This window comes from Nyctereutes procyonoides, unplaced genomic scaffold, assembly GCF_905146905.1.
Source record: "Nyctereutes procyonoides isolate TBG_1078 unplaced genomic scaffold, NYPRO_anot_genome, whole genome shotgun sequence".
Classification (NCBI taxonomy): Eukaryota; Metazoa; Chordata; class Mammalia; order Carnivora; family Canidae; genus Nyctereutes; species Nyctereutes procyonoides.
The window spans coordinates 22,186,518-22,204,671 of record NW_026575145.1 but is presented as its reverse complement, the minus strand read 5'-3'; the positions used below and the strand labels follow the sequence as shown (position 1 = coordinate 22,204,671).

The following is an 18,154-nucleotide window of genomic DNA, read 5'->3' as shown; positions in this document are numbered from 1 at the left end:
CTGGCCTCCCTGGGAAGCGGCAGCGGCTGGCAATCAGGGGGGTCTACGGGAGCGGTGGGGGCCCTCGGATGCTGCCGCCCCCTGGTGGCGCGCGGTTGCCCTGCAGCTCGGACCACGTGATTTCTGAGAAGCGGCGGCGCCTGGAGAACTGAAACTTAGGGTGGGGACTGTAGGAAGGGGCGGAGAGATCTGGAGGGTGCCGGGCCGAGGGCAGCTTGCATCTTGGGACAGCCGGCTGGCCGCGCAGGTAAGACCGGCCGAGAGTGGAGGTCAGCCCGGGTCTAGAGCTGGAAGGCCCGTCCGGATTAGAGTTGGGAGTGGGGTCTCCTGGGGCCCCTCTGTGAAACAGGAATCTACAGATGGCCTGTGAGCCGGGGGCGGGGGGGGGGGGGGGAGTTGGCCTGAGTGAGAGGCTGACGGGGGGTCAGGGGCCCCAGCCCTAGAAGTAAAGGACAGGAAGCCCTACTGCTAGATTGTTCAGAGGCCCGGCTCTGGCTGCCCGTTTGTTTTCCTGCCTTCTGGCCCTGCCCACTTCCGCCGCAGCCCTGCCCCACCTACCTATAGGGGAAGGGTGGGGGTCAAGGACCAGGTTGTTGGGAGGGGAGTGGGTGAGGGACCATTGAGGCAGGCATCTCAGAAGCAGATGCTTGGGCTAGAGACCGGGCCGGTCCCCACGAGCCACACCAAGAGAGTTCTCTGCCACACAACAGATTTCCCAGAAAGTCTTAAAACTAGTACCAGTGTGTAGAGTTTTCTCCCAGATGTCACAGCCTGGGAGATTAAAAGGGATGTGTCTTTTGTTGTTTTGTTTGTCATTACTAGTGAAGGGACAAACCTCACCATTTGGGCTCAGAATTTTTGAGAAAGGTCTACAGGCAAAAGATAGATGGGATTCCGGGGTCCCTTGCCAGAATCCAACCCCGGTGGTAAGGATCTTGGCAGACATCCCCTCCCAAAGCGTCAGTCCCACTGATGCCACCTGCCACTCTTGTCCCTAGGATGGCTTCAGGCAGGGCACGCTCCACCCGAAAGCTGCGGAACTGGGTGGTGGAGCAGGTGGAGAGCGGGCAGTTCCCGGGGGTGTGCTGGGACGACGCAGCCAAGACCATGTTCCGGATCCCCTGGAAGCATGCGGGCAAACAGGACTTCCGTGAGGACCAGGATGCCGCCTTCTTCAAGGTGACAGCGCGGAAACTGGAGCCTCCGAAGGAGGGGTGGAGTATACACTGAAGCTCTCACCCCAAGGACTTGTGTCTGCCTGGGTTTCAGATAAAGGGGAGATGGGAGGGTAGAACCAGCTGCGTGATCATCACATCCTGTGCATGGCGAAAATGCCAACATTGTGAAGGATTTCAAGAGGGCGGTAGGGGAGCATAAACCTGAGCGCCGGCCCTTCTGTGCAGATGCTGGGGTGGCCCAGCTGCCTGAAGCTGGTGCAAGTAGGGGGTCAGCCGGGGTGTGTAACATGCTGTCTCTGTTTGACTTCCTGTGTTTTGAAGGCGTGGGCCATATTTAAGGGGAAGTATAAGGAAGGGGACATGGAAGGCCCGGCTATCTGGAAGACTCGGCTGCGCTGTGCGCTCAACAAGAGTCCTGAATTTGAGGAGGTGCCTGAGAACGGCCATAGGGACGGAGCTGAGCCCTACAAGGTGTATCGGCTGCTGCCCTCCGGGACCCTCCCTGGTGGGTGTCCCCTTGCCCCACCCCTCCTAGCAGCAGCAGACCTGCCTCTCTCCAGCCCCTCACTGGGACCTCTGCCCCATCACTGTCCTTGGCGAGCTCTGCTGGCTTCTCCTTTCTGGTCCTGCCCATCCTTCCACGGCCTCCTGTCCTACCCTCTGTCCCCACTTAAGGCTCTGCCATTTCTCCCCTTCCACAATATTCCACAGCCCAGCCTGGGACCCAGAAATCACCATCAAAGCGACATCACAGCTCTGTGTCCTCTGAAAGGGAGGAGGACGAGGGGACCGTGAAGAATGGTGCACCCAGTCCCTCCTTGCTTGTGGACCCCTTCAGAAATGTAAGAGCAAGGGTAGGAACGGGGTGGGGGGGGGCGCCTGAGGGCAGGGACCGTAACTAGGGGAGAGGTGGGCCAACCATAGATCCTGTGTCTGCAGGAGGAGGTGGGGGCCAATGGGGGAACGAGCCGTTCAAACTTTGGGAGTAGCAGCAACAGCAGCCCTGAGCCCCAGGAAGGTACCACCTCCCCCGCCTCTGTTCGTCCCCCCACACCGTACCCTCTGGCCCTTGGAGTCCCCAGTCCTACTCTGAGCAATGCACCGCTGCTTCCCTTCTAGGCACAGGTACTGCTGAAGCCCCTTTCCAAGGAGATCAGGTGTCACTGGAGCTTCTGCCCCCTCCGGGCTCAGGTGCGTGGCATTTCTGACTCATCCCTGCGCCCTGTCCCCTGCCTGTCTCCCTGTGGACATGCATGCATCACTGTGTCTGGCAGGGCTCATAGCAGCCTGGGCCCACCTTGCCCAGACAGAGGCACTAGTTTCTAGGCAGGATACCTGGCCAGACTCCAGACTCCAGACACAGCTCAATTCTCAAAAATACCCTCTCTACACTCTGTTCCCAGGAAATCCACTTTGAGACATTAATTCCTGGGGGTCAAGCAGAGACCCAGGCTCTGGGACCTAAACTGTAAGGCCCTGGGTGATGAGAAAGTCTGGCAGGAGGCCCCTAGGCTGGTGAGGGTGGCGATGGGGCAGATGAGGAGGTGGCCCCTGGCCTCAGAAGATGAAGCTGCTACCCCTGTCCTCCCTTGGCTTCTCTCGCTGGACCTCACGTTTCTCATCAGCAAAATGAGGATGTGGGGTTCTCGAGGAGCCTCTCCTCATCCCCCAGGCCCTGGGGCTGACCCGGCGGACCCCTCAGGTGAAGCACAGGGGCAGCTGGTGGTTCTCTGTCCACAGACTACTCGCTGCTGCTCACCTTCATCTACAGTGGGCGCATGGTGGGCAAAGCCCAGGTGCAGAGCCTGGACTGCCGCCTCGTGGCCGAGCCCTCCGGCTCCCAGTGCGGGATGGAGCAGGTCGTCTTTCCCAAGCCTGACCCTCCAGAGCCCACCCAGCGCCTGCTGAGCCAGATCGAGAGGGGTGTCCTGGTAGCCAGCAACTCCCGGGGCCTCTTCGTGCAGCGCCTCTGCCCCATCCCCGTCTCCTGGAATGCACCCCAGGCCCCACCTGGCCCAGGCCCACATCTGCTGCCCAGCAATGAGTGTGTGGAGCTCTTCAGAACCACCCACTTCTGCAGAGGTGAGGCTGTTCCAGCTGAGCTGAGCCCCTGGCTCCTCATAACCCTGCCCCGGGACCTGATAGGCTCTGCCACCACCCTGTGTTTCTGCCAGTAGATCCCTCATCACAGCTGCTGTGTGGCACCCTGCCCTCGCACCATGCACATCCTGTGGGGCCCTGTGCTCCGCCCCGGCAGCTGTCTGGCAGCCACCCTTCCCTAGTCCAGGCCTCGGAAGATGAGGCTCAGGTGGAGCTCAGCACACACGTCACATCTCGGGGACTGCCCCCGCCTGGCAGCATGCAGTGATGGGAGGTGTGCCTGCTGGGCCTCTCCCGCACACGCTCCCACACACGCCCTCCACCTACTCACGGGCCCTGCCACACTCCGGGCAGCTCCTCTGGTCATTCTTCTCCCATCCACTTCTGGAATTCTACTTCTGCCTCCCTTCACCTGTAAATCTGGCCAGGAGTGTAGGGGACACGGAATGGGAGAGTTCCAGGGCCGTGGGTGCCCTTGGGGGGGGGTTGGTGAGCCAGCAACAGAGTGGGGCACCTCTGTGTCAAGCAGCCCCGGCTGCCAGGAGGACTCTTAAGTTCTCCAGCAGAGAGCTTGCAGGTCGTATAAAAATCCGTTACCTCAAAGTATTATTCGAGGAAGGGGTGCCCTTTGCTGTTTGCACATGGGAGTAGCAGCTAATTGCCACCGTTCCTCCTGGCATAAGGCAGCAGCCTCACAATCCTGCGGCTCCAGTTCTGGCCCCACAGCCATCCGTCTTTGTCCATGGTGGGCCCCTCTCGGTCCCCTCCCTGCCTGTGGCCCCTGTCTTCTCTTTCTTCTAGCCCTTAATCCTTTTTCCTTCATCAGACCTGGTCAGGTACTTCCAGGGCCTGGGTCCCCCACCTGAGTTCCAGGTGACACTGAATTTCTGGGAGGAGAGCCCCGGACCCAGCCGCACCCCAAAGAGCCTCATCACGGTGCAGGTGAGTTCAGGGCAGGGGAAGAGTAGGCTAGCCTGCCCCTGGAGGGCGTGTGTTGGGGTGGTTCCAGCAGGAGACGGGGCCTGGGGGGAAGACCTCCTAGGGTAGTGTCTGCTCTTGGCTGTGCTCCTGACAAGTTCTCCCCCACCTTCTCTGGCACAGATGGAGCAGGCCTTTGCCCGACATTTACTGGAAGAGACTCCAGAGGAGCAGTCAGCCGCTGTGTCCCTGCTGCAGAGCCTGGGAGACCCCGCTTCCTCCTCTCCTCTCTCTTCCTCCTATCTGCTTTGAAAGAGACTCATTCTCCACACTGTTGGCCTGCCTCCCTCCGTGACAGTTCTCCGTGGTTGTCCCTGACAGCTCTGTCCTTCAACTGCTCATGTACCCGGCTGGTGGAGAACTCAAGGATGATCTTTATACCCCCCGTTTTTTGTTTTTGTTTTGTTTGTTTTTGTTTTTGTTTTGAGATACACCTTTCATTTCTGAGGAACTGACCTGGGAAAGTCCAAATGGTATGAACTCAGGGGACCTTTCCCTCTTCCCCCAGTCCTAAAGCCAAGCACTTTACATTTTCTTCTTAGATGTTCACTAGGGATTTAAAATAAAATTTTTTGAAAGAGGAGTCAGTATCTGCTTTGTTGGGATGAAAAGGTAGCAGGGGTCACAGGGAAGTGAAAGAGATGTAAGGTGAGAGTGAAGTACTTGGGTTCTCTTCCTGCTGACCTCTCTGGGCCCCTTTCATCTCCTCCACCAGCAGGTTCTGGCTAGGACGCTGTCTGGGTTCTGTGGGTTCTGGGCATGGGGAGAGGGGAGAGGTTAGCCACCCGGAAGAGCATGGCCTACAGCTGCTGTAGCCACCAACCTCACATGGAAAAATCTGGGCTCTTCTCTTCTTGGCTAAGGCCTCTGATTTGGGCCTTACAACAGGCTTAGGGTTGGACTCTGGGCAGGAGTTCTAAATGAACAGGAGAACTTGAAGTTGCCCTCAAATTCTGGGCTACAAGCACTGGGGCCTGGAATGGGCGGCGGAAACAGAGGGAAGAGCTGCTGAGCCTCCTGTGCTGAGGGAGACCAGGCCCTGGCACCTCTTCTCCCAACACATGGGGTGCTATCCTCTCAATGGGAGGGACTCCCAAACTGTTTTCCTTGCTCTACCTAAGCCCCATAGAAGACCATCTAGCCTAGGCTGCAATGTCACCCACACTTGCTCACTGAGATTTGAGGGCTCCAGGTCAGCTCGCCCCTCTGAGCCCTTACCCCCCAGGGTTTGCCACCAAACTAAAAGTTCTTCTCTTTTTTTTTTTTTAAATTTTTTTTTATTTTTTATTTATTTATGATAGTCAGAGAGAAAGAGAGAGAGGCAGAGACACAGGCAGAGGGAGAAGCAGGCTCCATGCACCGGGAGCCCGATGTGGGATTCGATCCCGGGTCTCCAGGATCGCGCCCTGGGCCAAAGGCAGGTGCCAAACCGCTGCGCCACCCAGGGATCCCAAGTTCTTCCTCTTTAAGGCCACTCGTCATCTTAATCTCTCCATTCACGTCCAGACCTAAGTCACCATTTAGCTGATGTTGAAGCCTCCAGCTCCCCTCTTCCTGTAGGGGACCCCAGATTGGAGGAAGAGGGGCTCCCAGACCAGACTCCTTCCTGTCAGGCTGCTCTTGGAAGCTTTGCCTGGTTCACCTACGTGATCAAAACCTAGACGCCTAGACCCTCAAGGATCTTCCTATTGGCATGTTTGACAAACTTCAGTGCTGCCCTTGAGCCTTCCTGCCTACCTCCTTGGATCTTCCTCCTATTCAGTCTTGCCCATCGTCCTCCTGAGAAGCCAAGAGCCCAAACAGGCCTCTGCATTAGCAGGGAAGAACGCAGGTACCGAGTGCTCAGGTACTCGAACTCCAGAGTGCCCTCAGCTTGCTAGAATCCCTCCTGGCCCTCCTGTGCCCTTGCTGCCTCCTCAACTTCATCTTCTCTCTTTTATTTTTAATTTTAATCCCAGTATAATTAACATACAGTGTCAAATTAGTTTCACGTGTATAATTACTTATCCATTTCTTTATCGATGGACACCTGGGCTGCTTCCATAGTTTGACTCTTGTAGACACTGCTGCTATAAACATAGGGGTGCCTATATCCTTTTGCACTGGTGCTTTCATATTCTTTGGGTAAATGCCCTGTAGTGGAGTCGCTGGATCATATAGTAGTTCTATTTTTAATTTCTTAAGCACCCTCCATACTGTTGTCCGCAGTGGCTGCACCGGTTTGCATCCCCAACAGTAGTGCACAGAGTTCCTTTTTTTCCAACATCCTCACCAACACATGTTGTTTCTTGTGTTTTTGATTTTAGCCATTCTGACAGGCGCGAGGTGATAGATCACTGTGGTTTTGATTTGCATTTCCCTGATGAGTGATGTTGCGCATCTTCTCATGTAGCTGTTGGCCACCATCTGTCTTCTTCTTTTTTTTTTAAAGATTTATTTATTTATTCATGAGAAACACAGAGAGAGAGAGAGGCAGAGACACAGGCAGAGGGAGAAGCAGGCTCCATGCAGGGAGCCTGATGTTGGACTTGATCCCCAGTCTCCAGGATCACACCCTGGGCTGCAGGCGGCGCTAAGCCGCTGCACCACCGTAGCTGCCTTCTGTCTGTCTTCTTTAGAGAAATGTCTGTTCATGTCTTCTGCCCATTTTTTTAATTGAATTATTTGGAGATTTTTTGGTGTTGAGTTGCATAACTTCTTTATATATTTTGGATACTAGCCCTTTACGAGATATGTCATTTGCAAATATCTTCTCTCATTTAGTAGGTTGCCTTTTAGTTTTGTTGATGGTTTCTTGCACTGTGTAAAAGCCTTTAATTTTGATGTAGTCTCCATAGTTTTTTTTTTTTAAGATTGTATTTGTTTATTCATGAGAGACACAGAGAGGCAGAGACACAGGCAGAGGGAGAAGCAGAATCCCTCCATGCTTCCCTCCATGCAGGGAGCCCGATGTAGGACTCAATCCTTGGACTCCAGGATCATGCCCTGAGCCAAAGGCAGACGCTAAACTGCTGAGCCATCCAGGCATCCCTTATTTTTGCTTTTGTTTCCCTTTCTTCAGGGGATGCATCTAGAAACATGGTACAGCTGATGTCAGAGAGCACTACTTGTGTTCTCTTCTAAGATTTTTATGGTTTTAAGTCTCACATTTAGGTCCTTAATCTATTTTGAGTTTATTTTTATGTATGGTGTAGAAAAGTGTTCCAGTTTCATTCTTTTGCATGTAGCTGTCCAATGTTCCCACCACTATTTGTGGAAGAGACTGTTTCCCTTTTCATATACTTACCGCCTTTGTTGAAGATTCATTGATCATGTAATTGTAGGTTTAGTTCTGGGCTCTGTATTCTGTTCCATTGGTCTACATGTCTATATTTTTTAAAGATTTATTTACTTATAAATAAAAATTAAAAAAAAAAAAAAGGGATCCCTGGGTGGTGCAGCGGTTTAGCGCCTGCCTTTGGCCCAGGGCGTGATCCTGGAGACCCGGGATCGAGTCCCACGTCGGGCTCCCGGTGCATGGAGCCTGCTTCTCCCTCTGCCTGTGTCCCTGCCTTTCTCTCTCTCTCTCACTGTGTGCCTATCATAAATAAATAAAAATTAAAAAAAAATTTATTTACTTATTTTAGACAGTGAGTGACCGAGTACGTATGGGAGGGGCAGAGGGAGTGGGAGAGACTCTCAAGCAGACACCTTACTGAGCACAGAGCTGACACGGGGCTCAATCCCAGGACCCTGAAATCACAATCCAAGCCAAAACCAGGAGTTGGATGCTTGACCAACCGTGCCACTCAGGCACCCCTCTTTCTGTTTTTATGGCAGTACCATACAGTTTTGATTACTACAACGTTGTAATATAACTTGAAGTCTGGATTATGATGCCTCCAGCTTTGCTTTTCTTTCTCAGGATTGCTTTGGCTATTTGAGGGTTTTTTGTGGTTGCATACAAATTTTAGGATTGTTTGTTCTAGTTTTTTGAAAAATATTGTTTTTCAAAGTTACTATTGCTAGGGATTCATGCTATTTTGACAGGGATTGCATTAAATCTGTAGATTGCTTTGGATAGTATAGACACTTTGACAATATTTGTTCACTTCATGAGCATAGAATCTCTTTCCATTTCTTTGTGTCATATTCAATTTCTTTCATCAGTGTTTTATAGTTTTCAGAGTACAGATCTTTTACCTCTTTGGTTAGGTTCGTTCCTAGGTATTTTATTATTTTGGGTACAATTATAAATGGGATTGTTTTCTTCATTTCTCTTTCTGCTGCTTCATTATTAGTGTAGAGAAATGCAATGGATTTCTGTACATTGATTTTGTGTCCTGTGACCTTACTGAATTCATTGATCAGGTCTAGTAGTTTTTTGGTGGAGTTTTCAAGGTTTTCTATATATAGTGTCATGTCATCTGCAAATAGTAAAAATTTTAATTCTTCCTTACCAATTTGGATGCCTTTTATTCCTTTTTCCTATCTGATTGCTGTGACTAGGACTTCCAGTACTATGTTGAAGAAAAGTGGTGAGAATGAACATTCTTACCTTTTCCTGACCTTAGGGGAAAAGCTTTCAGTTTTTCCCCATTGAGAATGGTGTCACCTGTAGGTCTTACATATATGGCCTTTATAATGTTGAGGTATGTTTCCTCTAAATCTACTTTGTTCAAGGTCTTTATCATGAATGAATGTTGTACTTTGTCAAATGCTTTTTCTGCATTTATTGAAATTACCATATGTTTTTTATCCTTAACAATATGACATATCATGATTGATTTGCAAATATTGAACCACACTTGCAACCCAGGAATAAATCCTTCTTGATCGTGACGAATGATTTTTTTTAGTGTATTATTGGATTCAGTTTGCTAATATCTTGTCGAGGGCTTTTGCATCTCTGTTCATCAGTATCACTGGCCTGAAAAAAAAAAAAAGAAGAATCACTGGCCTGTGGTTTTCTTTTTTTGTTTGTTTTTTGTATCAGGACAATGCAGACCTCATACAATGAATTTGGAAGCATTCTGTCATCTTTTTTTTTTTTTTAAGATTCTATTTACTTATTCAACAGAGATAGACAACACAAGCAGAAGGAGAGGCAGAGGGAGAGGGAGAAGCAAGTTGAGCAGGGAGCCTGCCATAGGGCTTGATCCCAGGATGACTTGAAATGAAGGCAGATATTTAACTGAGACATCCAGGTACTCCTTTTTTTTTTTTTTTTTGAACAATTTGAAAAGCATAGGTATTAACTCTTTTTTAAATATTTTGTTGAATTCACCTGTGAAGCCATCCAGTCCTGGACTTTTTGTTTATTGACAGTTTTTTGATTAATGATTGAATTTCGTTGCTGATAACTGGTCTGTTCAAATTTTCTATTTCCTTCTGACTCAGGTTTCTAGGAATTTACTCATTTCTTCTAGGTTGTCCAATTTGTTGGCATATAAGTCTTCATAATATTCTTTTATGATCTTTTGTATTTCTGTGGTATTGGTTGTTATTTCTCCTCTTTCATTTCTGATTTTGAATGCTTTTTAGTCTGGCTTTTAACAGTTTATAAATTTTGTTGATCTTTTCAAAGAACCACCTCCTACTTTCATTGATCTATCCATTTTTAAATTTTTAAAAAAGATTTTATTCATTTATTCATGAGAGACACAGAGAGAGGCAGAGACATAGGCAGAAGAAGAAGCAGGGTCCCTGTGGGGAGCCCGATGTGGGACTAGATCCCAGGACCCTGGAATCAAGACCTGAGCCAAAGGCGGATGCTCAACCACTGAGCCACCAAGACATCTCTCTGCTCTAATCTTTATTATTTCCTTACTTCTTTCCTTTTATTGGTTTTGGGTTTTGTTCTTCTTTTTCTAGCTCCTTTAGGTATAAGGTTTGAGATTTTTCTTGCTTTTTGAAGTAGGTCTGTATTACTATAAGTCTTGCTCTTAGAACTGCTTTTGTCGCATTCCAACAATTTTAGACTGTTGTGTTTTAATGTTCATGTCTGTATTTTTTCTTAAGATTTTTTATTTATTTATTCACGAGAGACACACACACAGAGAGAGAGGCAGAGACACAGGCAGAGGGAGAAGCAGGCTCCATGCAGGGAGCCTGACGTGGGACTTGATCCCGGGTCTCCAGGATCAGGCCCTGGGCTGAAGGTGGTGCTAAATCAGTGAGCCACCGAGGCTGCCCGTGTCTGTATTTTTTGATATCCTTTTTGATTTCTTCATTGACCCATTCATTGCTTACTAGCATGTTACTCAATCTCCATGTATTTGTGATCTTTCCAGATTTTTTTCTTATGGTTGATTTCTAGTTTCATAGTGTTGTGGTTAGAAAAGATACATGGCATGGCTTCGATGTTTAATTTGTTGAGACTTGTTTTGTGGCCTAATATGTAATCTATTCTGGAGAATGTTCCATGTGTGCTTGAAAAGAATGTATATTCTGCTGTTTTAGGATGAAATGTTCTGAATATATATGTTAAATCCACCTGGTCCAATGGGTCATTCAAAGCCACCGTCTCTTTACTTTCTGTTTAGATGACCTGTCCATTGATGTAAGCGAGGATTAAAGTCCCCTACTATTATTGTATTACTATTGATTACTTCCTTTATATGTTATTAACTGCTTCATGTATTTGGGTGCTTCCATGTTGGGTGCATAAGTATTTACAATTGTTTTATTTTCTGGTTGGATTGTTCCATTTATGATTATAGTGTCCTCTTCCATTTTTCTGCCATACCCCACATCCAATCCATCAGCAGATCCCCTTATTCCTTCAGGATCTATCCAGAGTCTGACCACTTTTCTCTGCTTTCACCACTAACACTTTGGAACAAGCTACTGTCATATCTCTTTCTCCTTCCTTCTACATCTTTTTTTCTCCCTCCACTATTGTCCACCTTTGCCTAATCTCAACACAGTAGAGATTGTCTTAACACAAATCTCATGTCATTCCTCTGCTCAAAACCCTCCATTAGCTGTTGACTCCTACAGAGTAAAAGCCCAAATCCTTACAGTGGCCTCTGTACTCCTTGTGATGTGACCCCTATCTTCCTCTCTAACGTCACCCCTTGTCATTCTTGCTCCAGGCTCCTTGAACTTCCCATATTTCTGTCTCAGGACCTTTGCAGTTGCTGGGGGGTTTCGTGTAAAATATCCTTCCTTCAGGAGGGTGCTTTTGCCTTCTCTCTTCAGAGAGGGCTTCCCTGAGCACCGTATGTAAACAGCAGCGCTCACTATTCTCTATTCTTCTGTGCTGCCTCATTGTTCTCCTAGCACTGGTCAGCACTTAACATATTTCTATTTGTCTACTTGCTTATCATCTCTCCTTCCTTAACCCATAAGAACAGGGACTTGGGGCATCAGGGGAAAGGGCAAGGTCTGACCTCAGGTCAGGCGCCCAGAATGGGGCAGGGCAGTTGCCCCGGGCATGACCCGATGCCCCGACCTTTTCGGGTAGTTGAAACGCCCTTGTTACCAAGCCGGCTGGGGGGGGGGAGGGGTTGGCTGGGACGTGCTCCTCGCTCATTGGTCAGCAGAGAAGTGCCACCGAGGAACCCTTGTTACCAGAGGCGAGAACGAGAGTCCATTGGTCAGGACACGTCACAATGGCCCGCGCGGCACGTGGGCTCCTTCTGATTGGCTCGCTGCCCGCCCAGGAGCCGGGTGGCCTCGATGCCAAGTGGGCGGCTCGGGGTCCTGGGGCAGAGCGCCCCCAAGCCCATCCCTGCTCCCCATTGGCTGTTGCGGGGTCCGCCGCCGTCTAATGACGAGGGAGGCGCCCAGCTCCGGAGCGCGCGCCCCCTGCGGCGGGATCTAGCCGCGCCGGGGCTGCAGGTGCCCGAGCGGAGTGCAAGGCCCGGGAGCCCGGGAGCCCGGGAGCCCGGGAGCCCGGCGCCCCTGCGGAGGCCCGCCGTCCGCCCTCGGAGCCCGGCCTCGGCGAGCTCTGTACCTCCAACCCGGAACCCGACCCGGAAGGCCCCGTAAGTTCGAAGCAGCCACGCGGCGTGTGAGCCCACCCGGGGCGGCAGAGGGGCGTCCCCACCGGCGTGTGTGCAGTCCGCGCCTCGGTTTCCTCCTCGCCTTAATTGTTTACCCGCCGCAGAGACGTCGGTTCCTTTACCTGGCGTCCTGGGGGCCACCCGGGGTGCCGCCTCGCCTCTCCAAAGCCTTTGCCCCGACGCTGTTGGGAAGCCCAGTGCCACGAAGGATTCAGATCGAGATCGAGATCCAGCGGAGGAGTGGTGGGGACGAGGGTGAAAGCCCGGCGGGACGATGTTCTACTATCCCAACGTGCTTCAGCGCCACACTGGCTGCTTCGCCACCATCTGGTAAGGGCCCAGCCGTGAGCGCCGGGAGGGGCACCCAGGGGCCCCAGCCAGCGCTGCCCCCGCCATCCACCCCCTCCCCTCCTCCGCCCCCCGCCCCCAGGCTGGCAGCGACCCGCGGCAGCCGGTTGGTGAAGCGCGAGTATCTGAAGGTGAACGTGGTGAAGACCTGGTAAGGCCGGAGGAAGGGGAGGAGCGGCCTGGCCTGAGCGGGCGGGGCAGGGGAGGAGGGGCGGGCCGTGGCGCAGCGTGATCAGGGCGCGCCGTCCCCCGCAGCGAGGAAATCCTGGATTATGTGCTGGTACGAGTGCAGCCCCCGCAGCCCGGCCAGCCGCGGCCCCGCTTCTCCCTGTATCTGTCAGCCCAGCTGCAGATCGGCGTGATCCGCGTCTACACTCAACAATGCCAGTACCTCGTAGGTAAGGCTGGGAAGGCTCGGAGATGGGGCAAAGCCCAGTGGCCCTGGGCTAGGCATGCGCTCTACCTTGCCACCCCTGCCCACAGAGGACATCCAGCACATCCTGGAGCGCCTGCACCGTGCCCAGATGCAGATCCGCATTGATATGGTGGACACTGACCTGTGAGTGCCCCGGGGGCCTGAACCCCTCAGCCGCCGGTGTGCGACCTCCCTGCTTGGAGTCAGCCCTCTGCCTCAGTGCTTGACAGCCCACATTTTCCCTCTCTCTCAGACCCAGCCTGCTGCTTCCTAACCACCTGGCCATGATGGAGACCCTGGAAGATGCTCCAGACCCCTTTTTTGGGTTGATGTCTGTGGATCCCACACTTCCCAGCCCCTTCAGTATCCCTCAGGTAGGCCTCACCGATGAGTTGACAGTGCAGAAGGGGAGTGCTGTCCCTGTGCCAGTCTAACCCTGGGGGGCTGTCATGGTGGACCCCTCCCAACAAAGACGGCTCCACTCATCTATTCAAGGTCACCCTCCAGGCAACTCTTGTCTCAAGTACTCTCCACACAGTTCCCACTGCCAAGGCTCTAATGTAGCCCCTTATCATCTCTTAGCCCTGGGTTTCCTGTCCTTGTTCCTTGTCCACACCCTGACACCTCCACAGCTTAAGACAGCGCTACTTCCTTCTTTCAAAGATGCCTCCAGGGCAGCCCGGGTAGCACAGCGGTTTAGCGCAGCCTTCAGCCCAGGGTGTGGTCCTGGAGACCCGGGATCGTGTCCCGTGTCAGGCATGGAGCCTTCTTCTCCTTCTGCCCGTGTCTCTGCCTCTCTCTCTGTGTGTGTCTCTCATGAATAAATAAGTAAAATATTGAAAAAAAAGACGCCTCCAGCGGTTCCCCACTACAAGCGGCTCTCCACGCCTGTGCTGGTCACCTTCGTTCTGTATTAAGTCATATGTATCTGTAGCAGACCTGGCTCCAATGTCACCCCTTTCTATGAGGCCTTCTCCCTGGCCAGGCCCACACATTGTTTTGGAAATGAGCACTTGGCTAGGGGCTTGTTTCACCCTTTGTGTGGACTCTTGCTGGGGTCCTATATGAACTGATCTTCCTCTTAGACTATAAGCTACTAAACTCAAATGTCTTTTCTGTTCCTCTATACCCCACAACACTTGACATGAGGATGCAGTGCTTCCTGCACAGAAAAACTGTTCTTATGGGGCAGGAACGAGAGGCAAGAGCAAATGGCGAGTGAGCTCAGCGCAAGCTCATGTCACAAGGCTTAAACACGAAGCCTTAATCTATTGTCTGAATAAGGTGGTGGAAGTAGGAAAACGGGCTGAAGATGAACCCTTCCTTTTTCCTCCCCAAAGATTCGACACCTCCTAGAGGCTGCAACCCCAGAGAAAGTTCTTGAGGAGGCCCCTCCTGAAGTCCCCATGGAGCCTCCGAAGCCAGGTGAGCAGAGAGAGCCTCCTTCCCAGGGGAGGCGTAGGAAGGCCCAGGAACTGAAGAAATGACCATCTTTCAGCTTCTCTTAAGAGCCAGGCCCTGTGAGGGGCACTTTGTCACCTTATTTCTGCCTCACAAGAGTCCTGTGAGATCAGAATTCTTATCCCCATTTTACAGAGGAGGAAAATGAGGCCCGTAGTGGTTAAACAGCATAGGCAGGGGCAGATTGCCAGTGACCGGCCCAAACCTGACCAGAACCCAAGCTGACTTGATTCCAGAGTCCATGCTTCTGCCTTACCACACGGGTGTGGGAATCTGGAAGGAAGCAGAGGGCCTGGTGTGACTCTCCTGCCCCTCCAGACAGGATCCCGGTCACTGTGCTGTCTCCAGAGGCCATCACCCTCCAGGAGGCGGAGCCAATCCGCATGCTGCACATCGAGGTGAGTTGTCCCCAGGCAACAGAGCCACAGGCCTAAGGCCTGCCTCTGGAGGCTCAGCCCACCTTACCCGGCCCTGTCTGCCCCCCGCCCCCCCCCCCCCCCCCCCCCCCCCCCGGTCCTGCCTTCTTGTCTCCATTTCAGCAGGCCTCCTGCCACTCACCTCTCACATCCCATCTCCTAGAGCTACTGCCTTTTCCAGAAATGGAATTGCATTCCCTCTCCTTACTCCTCCTCTCTTGACAGGGTGAACAGGACCTCCCAGAGATCAGCCGCCGAGACCTGGACCTGCTGATTGCCGAGGAAGACGAAGCTATCTTGTTAGAGGAGCGGCTAGGCAGGCCTCTCCGGCCTCGTAGGGCCCCTCCGCCAGTGGATGGTCAGCGCCCTGGCACGGGCAGGCGGGCGGGGGCAGTAGTGCTCCCATGTCTGCTCTTCTGTGCTCTAAGCCCTGATTTTCTCTGTGCAGTGTCCAAGGAGGAGCCCCGGGCTCTTGAGGGGGAGGCCGAAGTACCCCCACTCTCACCTGCAGCTCTCACACTGTAAGGGCAACATCCCCTTGGGCCAGCTAGGGGGTCTGTGCTGAGAGGGCTGACCTCATTTCTCTTGCCCGTTTTCCCTCAGGGTGGAAGGGGTTGCAGAGCCACTTCCTGTCCTGGTCCCGGAGGAGCTGAAGCCAGCAGGCTGGGAGCCTGAGGCCCTACCTACTGGTGAGTGCCCATCCTGCCTGGGGCCTTCCCCAGCTACTGCAGCCAAGGGCCCTGGATTCCACCTTGTCGAAGGGAGGCCTTCTAGCTTCTTGCCTGGGTGGCTGCTGGGGTGAAGGGGTGTGGCACATCTGGGACCTAGAATGTTGTTGCAGAGGTGACCCCTCCTCTGGAGCTGCGTCTGCCAGCCCCCCTCAGCCCAGAGGTGAGTACTGCCCTTCCAAGCTCTCTCCCCTTTTGCTCTACTCTCACAGCTCCCAGAGCTGCTCATCCCTACTCAGCTTCCCCAATCCCTAGGCAACTGCTAGCCAACCTGGGTCTTTGTGCAAATGGTAAAAGGTGCCCCCGCCCACGCTCCATTTTGTCCAGCCTGCACTTCCCAGGTGGGTCCCCTCCTGTGAGGTCAGAGCTGCACTTGAGGCCCTGCCCAAGCTCTTTTCCAGGGTGCCTGTGGAGCGGGTATGTGGGGCCTGTTTCATAGTCGGCCAAGGTGGCAGGAAAAGGAGTAATGGGTATCCTTGCCCCCACCTCCCCTCTCCACTCAGAGGCGGCCTCCAGTGCCCCCACGTCCTAGGATCCCACCCGCTCGTCGCCGCCGCCGCCAATTATTGTTCTGGGACAAGGAGACTCAGATCTCCCGGGAGAAATTCCAGGAACAACTGCAAACCAGAGCCCACTGCTGGGAGTGTGTGAGTGCAGCCCAGGTTCTGCAGGGGAGGGACAAAGGGAGGGAGGCAGGCAGGGAGGGCCTGGGGCCATGCATACTGGGCCTTCTCATCTCTGAGGCTGCACTGGGATCCATCCCCAGAGAGCACGTGTTACAGGTCTACACATGTTCCTTCAGTGACCCACATAGCCCATCCATGGGCACCAGTTAGCAGTGAGCAGGGCAGGCAGGGGCAGAAGCCTGACACTTGGAAAGTCTCAGAGGCCTTGGAACAATGAATTGCAAAGAAGTGGAGACGGGGCAGGGAGGAGTGGCTCACTCCTGAGTTGGCTCTGCCCCACCTCCCCCTTACAGCCAAAGGTGCAGCCTCTGGAGAGGACCATCAGAAGCCCCACAGAGCTATTCCAAACCCCGACTCACTGTAAGGAATGGTGGGAGCTGGCATGTGTGTGTGTGGGGGGAGTTGAACCCATATTCCTTGCTTGTTGTGTTCCTCATACCTCAGACCCCATCCCTGCTGCCCTCCTTCCCTTCCTCCCCAGCTGGCTGGCTGCCCCCAGAACTGCTGGCTCTCTGGACCCACTGTGCGCAGCCACCCCTCGGAGCACTCAGGCGAAGGCCACCTCTGGAGCCTGAGGAGGAAGAAAGGAGGATGGAAACCCCAAGTGATATTGAGGTAACTGCACGCCCTGGGGAGGGGTGCCCTCAGGGCCGGCCCCCTCTTGAGTTCCAGCAGGCTGCCTTCTGGGCCCCTCCCACCCCCCAGGCCAGTGGCGCCAGGTCCTGTCCCCAAGTGCAAGCCTGCGTCACCCTGCCTGGGCGCTTCTGTGACACTTGAGGACTTAGTTCTCTTTCTCCCATCCCCAGGTCCTGAGAGAGGCCCAGGAGCCCAGTGGGCCCCTCATGCTGTCTTCAGGTAGGCACCTGGGGAAGTGAGGGGACCATTACCCCAGCCACTGTCCCAGGAAGCCGGTACCGTAACTGCTGATGGTTTTTACTAGAAGAAGCATTTAATGTAAGGGGGCCTAGATCTCTTTAACAGTTTCTCCTACCTGTGTACTTTGAACAAGTCACTGCAGTGGCATCTAATTCAACTGAGTGGCCTCAAGGTCCCTCAACTCAGATCTCAGCAAGACCCCCTTGGGATCTTACCTTCCCAACAGAGCTCTCTCTAGAAACGGCTGAGGAAGAGAAGTCCCGTGCCAGCCTCATCCCCCCGGAAGAACGGTGGTAAGCCACCCACCCAGGTGACCTTGGGTATGGCCCTCGTCAGTGTTACAGCCTGCCTCCCTCCTAGCTCCACTGACTCCTGTTTTCTCCCAGGGCCTGGGCTGAGGCAGAGCAGCCAGAGGCCCCTGTGTTGCCTGTGGTGCCTGAGGTCCCTGAAATGCCCCTGGAGTTGCCTTTGGAGCTGCCCCCAGAGCCCAAGTTGCTGTCGCTGGAGGCCGTGTACAGGTGATGGGGAAAGGTGCCTTGGGGTGGGCCCAGGCTGGGACTTCAGCTCATAGCTCTTGATCCCCCCAGGGCTGTAGCCCAGGAGCTGCAGGCCAACAGGGAGCCTGATTTCAGCAGCCTGCTGTCCCCCTTCAGCCCCCGCTGGATGGCCGCCCGGGTCTTTTACTTGCTTCTGGGTGAGTGTGTGTGTGTGTGTGCACACGGTGGGGGGAGGGAGGGAGGCAAGGACACACAGGCCAGAGGCTGCTACACAGATTCCCCCCCTGACTGGCCCCGTCCTCTTCTCTTGACCAGTGCTTGCAGCCCAACAGATCCTTCGCCTGGAGCAAGAGAAACCATACGGGCGCCTCCTGATCCGGCTGGGGCCTCGATTCCATTGTGGTTAGAACTAATTATAAAGCCACCGGGAAATTGGCTATATTAAACTACGTCTTCCTGCCTCTGTTCTCAACATGTAGCTCT

At 53.2% G+C, this 18,154-nt stretch overlaps 2 protein-coding genes across 2 annotated transcripts; both read left to right on the top strand.

The window, feature by feature from the left end:
- The first annotated feature begins 166 nt into the window (after positions 1-166).
- IRF9 (interferon regulatory factor 9) lies at positions 167-4,839 on the top strand. The gene is made up of 9 exons (XM_055309173.1): positions 167-247; positions 999-1,179; positions 1,500-1,683; positions 1,890-2,020; positions 2,118-2,196; positions 2,298-2,369; positions 2,919-3,260; positions 4,105-4,220; positions 4,380-4,839. Exons 2-9 carry the CDS (start codon positions 1,000-1,002, stop codon positions 4,506-4,508), a joined length of 1,233 nt encoding a protein of 410 aa, XP_055165148.1. The 5' UTR covers positions 167-247; position 999; the 3' UTR covers positions 4,509-4,839.
- A 7,595-nt stretch (positions 4,840-12,434) lies between these two features.
- On the top strand, positions 12,435-18,143 carry REC8 (REC8 meiotic recombination protein). The gene is made up of 19 exons (XM_055309030.1): positions 12,435-12,574; positions 12,675-12,743; positions 12,848-12,990; positions 13,076-13,151; positions 13,261-13,381; positions 14,348-14,432; positions 14,787-14,866; positions 15,110-15,242; positions 15,333-15,405; positions 15,488-15,573; positions 15,726-15,775; positions 16,116-16,259; positions 16,592-16,658; positions 16,780-16,913; positions 17,105-17,153; positions 17,401-17,467; positions 17,561-17,692; positions 17,762-17,868; positions 17,987-18,143. The coding sequence occupies exons 1-19, from the start codon at positions 12,519-12,521 to the stop codon at positions 18,076-18,078; spliced, it is 1,764 nt and encodes a 587-aa protein (XP_055165005.1). The 5' UTR covers positions 12,435-12,518; the 3' UTR covers positions 18,079-18,143.
- Positions 18,144-18,154: the final 11 nt, after the last annotated feature.

Excerpts from the sequence above, each read along its gene's own strand:
- REC8 (XM_055309030.1), top strand. The coding sequence starts at position 12,519 with ATGTTCTACTATCCCAACGTGCTTCAGCGCCACACTGGCTGCTTCGCC. Across the intron at positions 13,152-13,260 it reads GATATGGTGGACACTGACCT|ACCCAGCCTGCTGCTTCCTA; the intron begins GTGAGTGCCCCG and ends CCTCTCTCTCAG. Across the intron at positions 17,869-17,986 it reads GGTCTTTTACTTGCTTCTGG|TGCTTGCAGCCCAACAGATC; the intron begins GTGAGTGTGTGT and ends TCTCTTGACCAG.
- IRF9 (XM_055309173.1), top strand. The coding sequence starts at position 1,000 with ATGGCTTCAGGCAGGGCACGCTCCACCCGAAAGCTGCGGAACTGGGTG. Across the intron at positions 1,684-1,889 it reads GCCCTCCGGGACCCTCCCTG|CCCAGCCTGGGACCCAGAAA; the intron begins GTGGGTGTCCCC and ends AATATTCCACAG. Across the intron at positions 4,221-4,379 it reads AGAGCCTCATCACGGTGCAG|ATGGAGCAGGCCTTTGCCCG; the intron begins GTGAGTTCAGGG and ends TCTCTGGCACAG.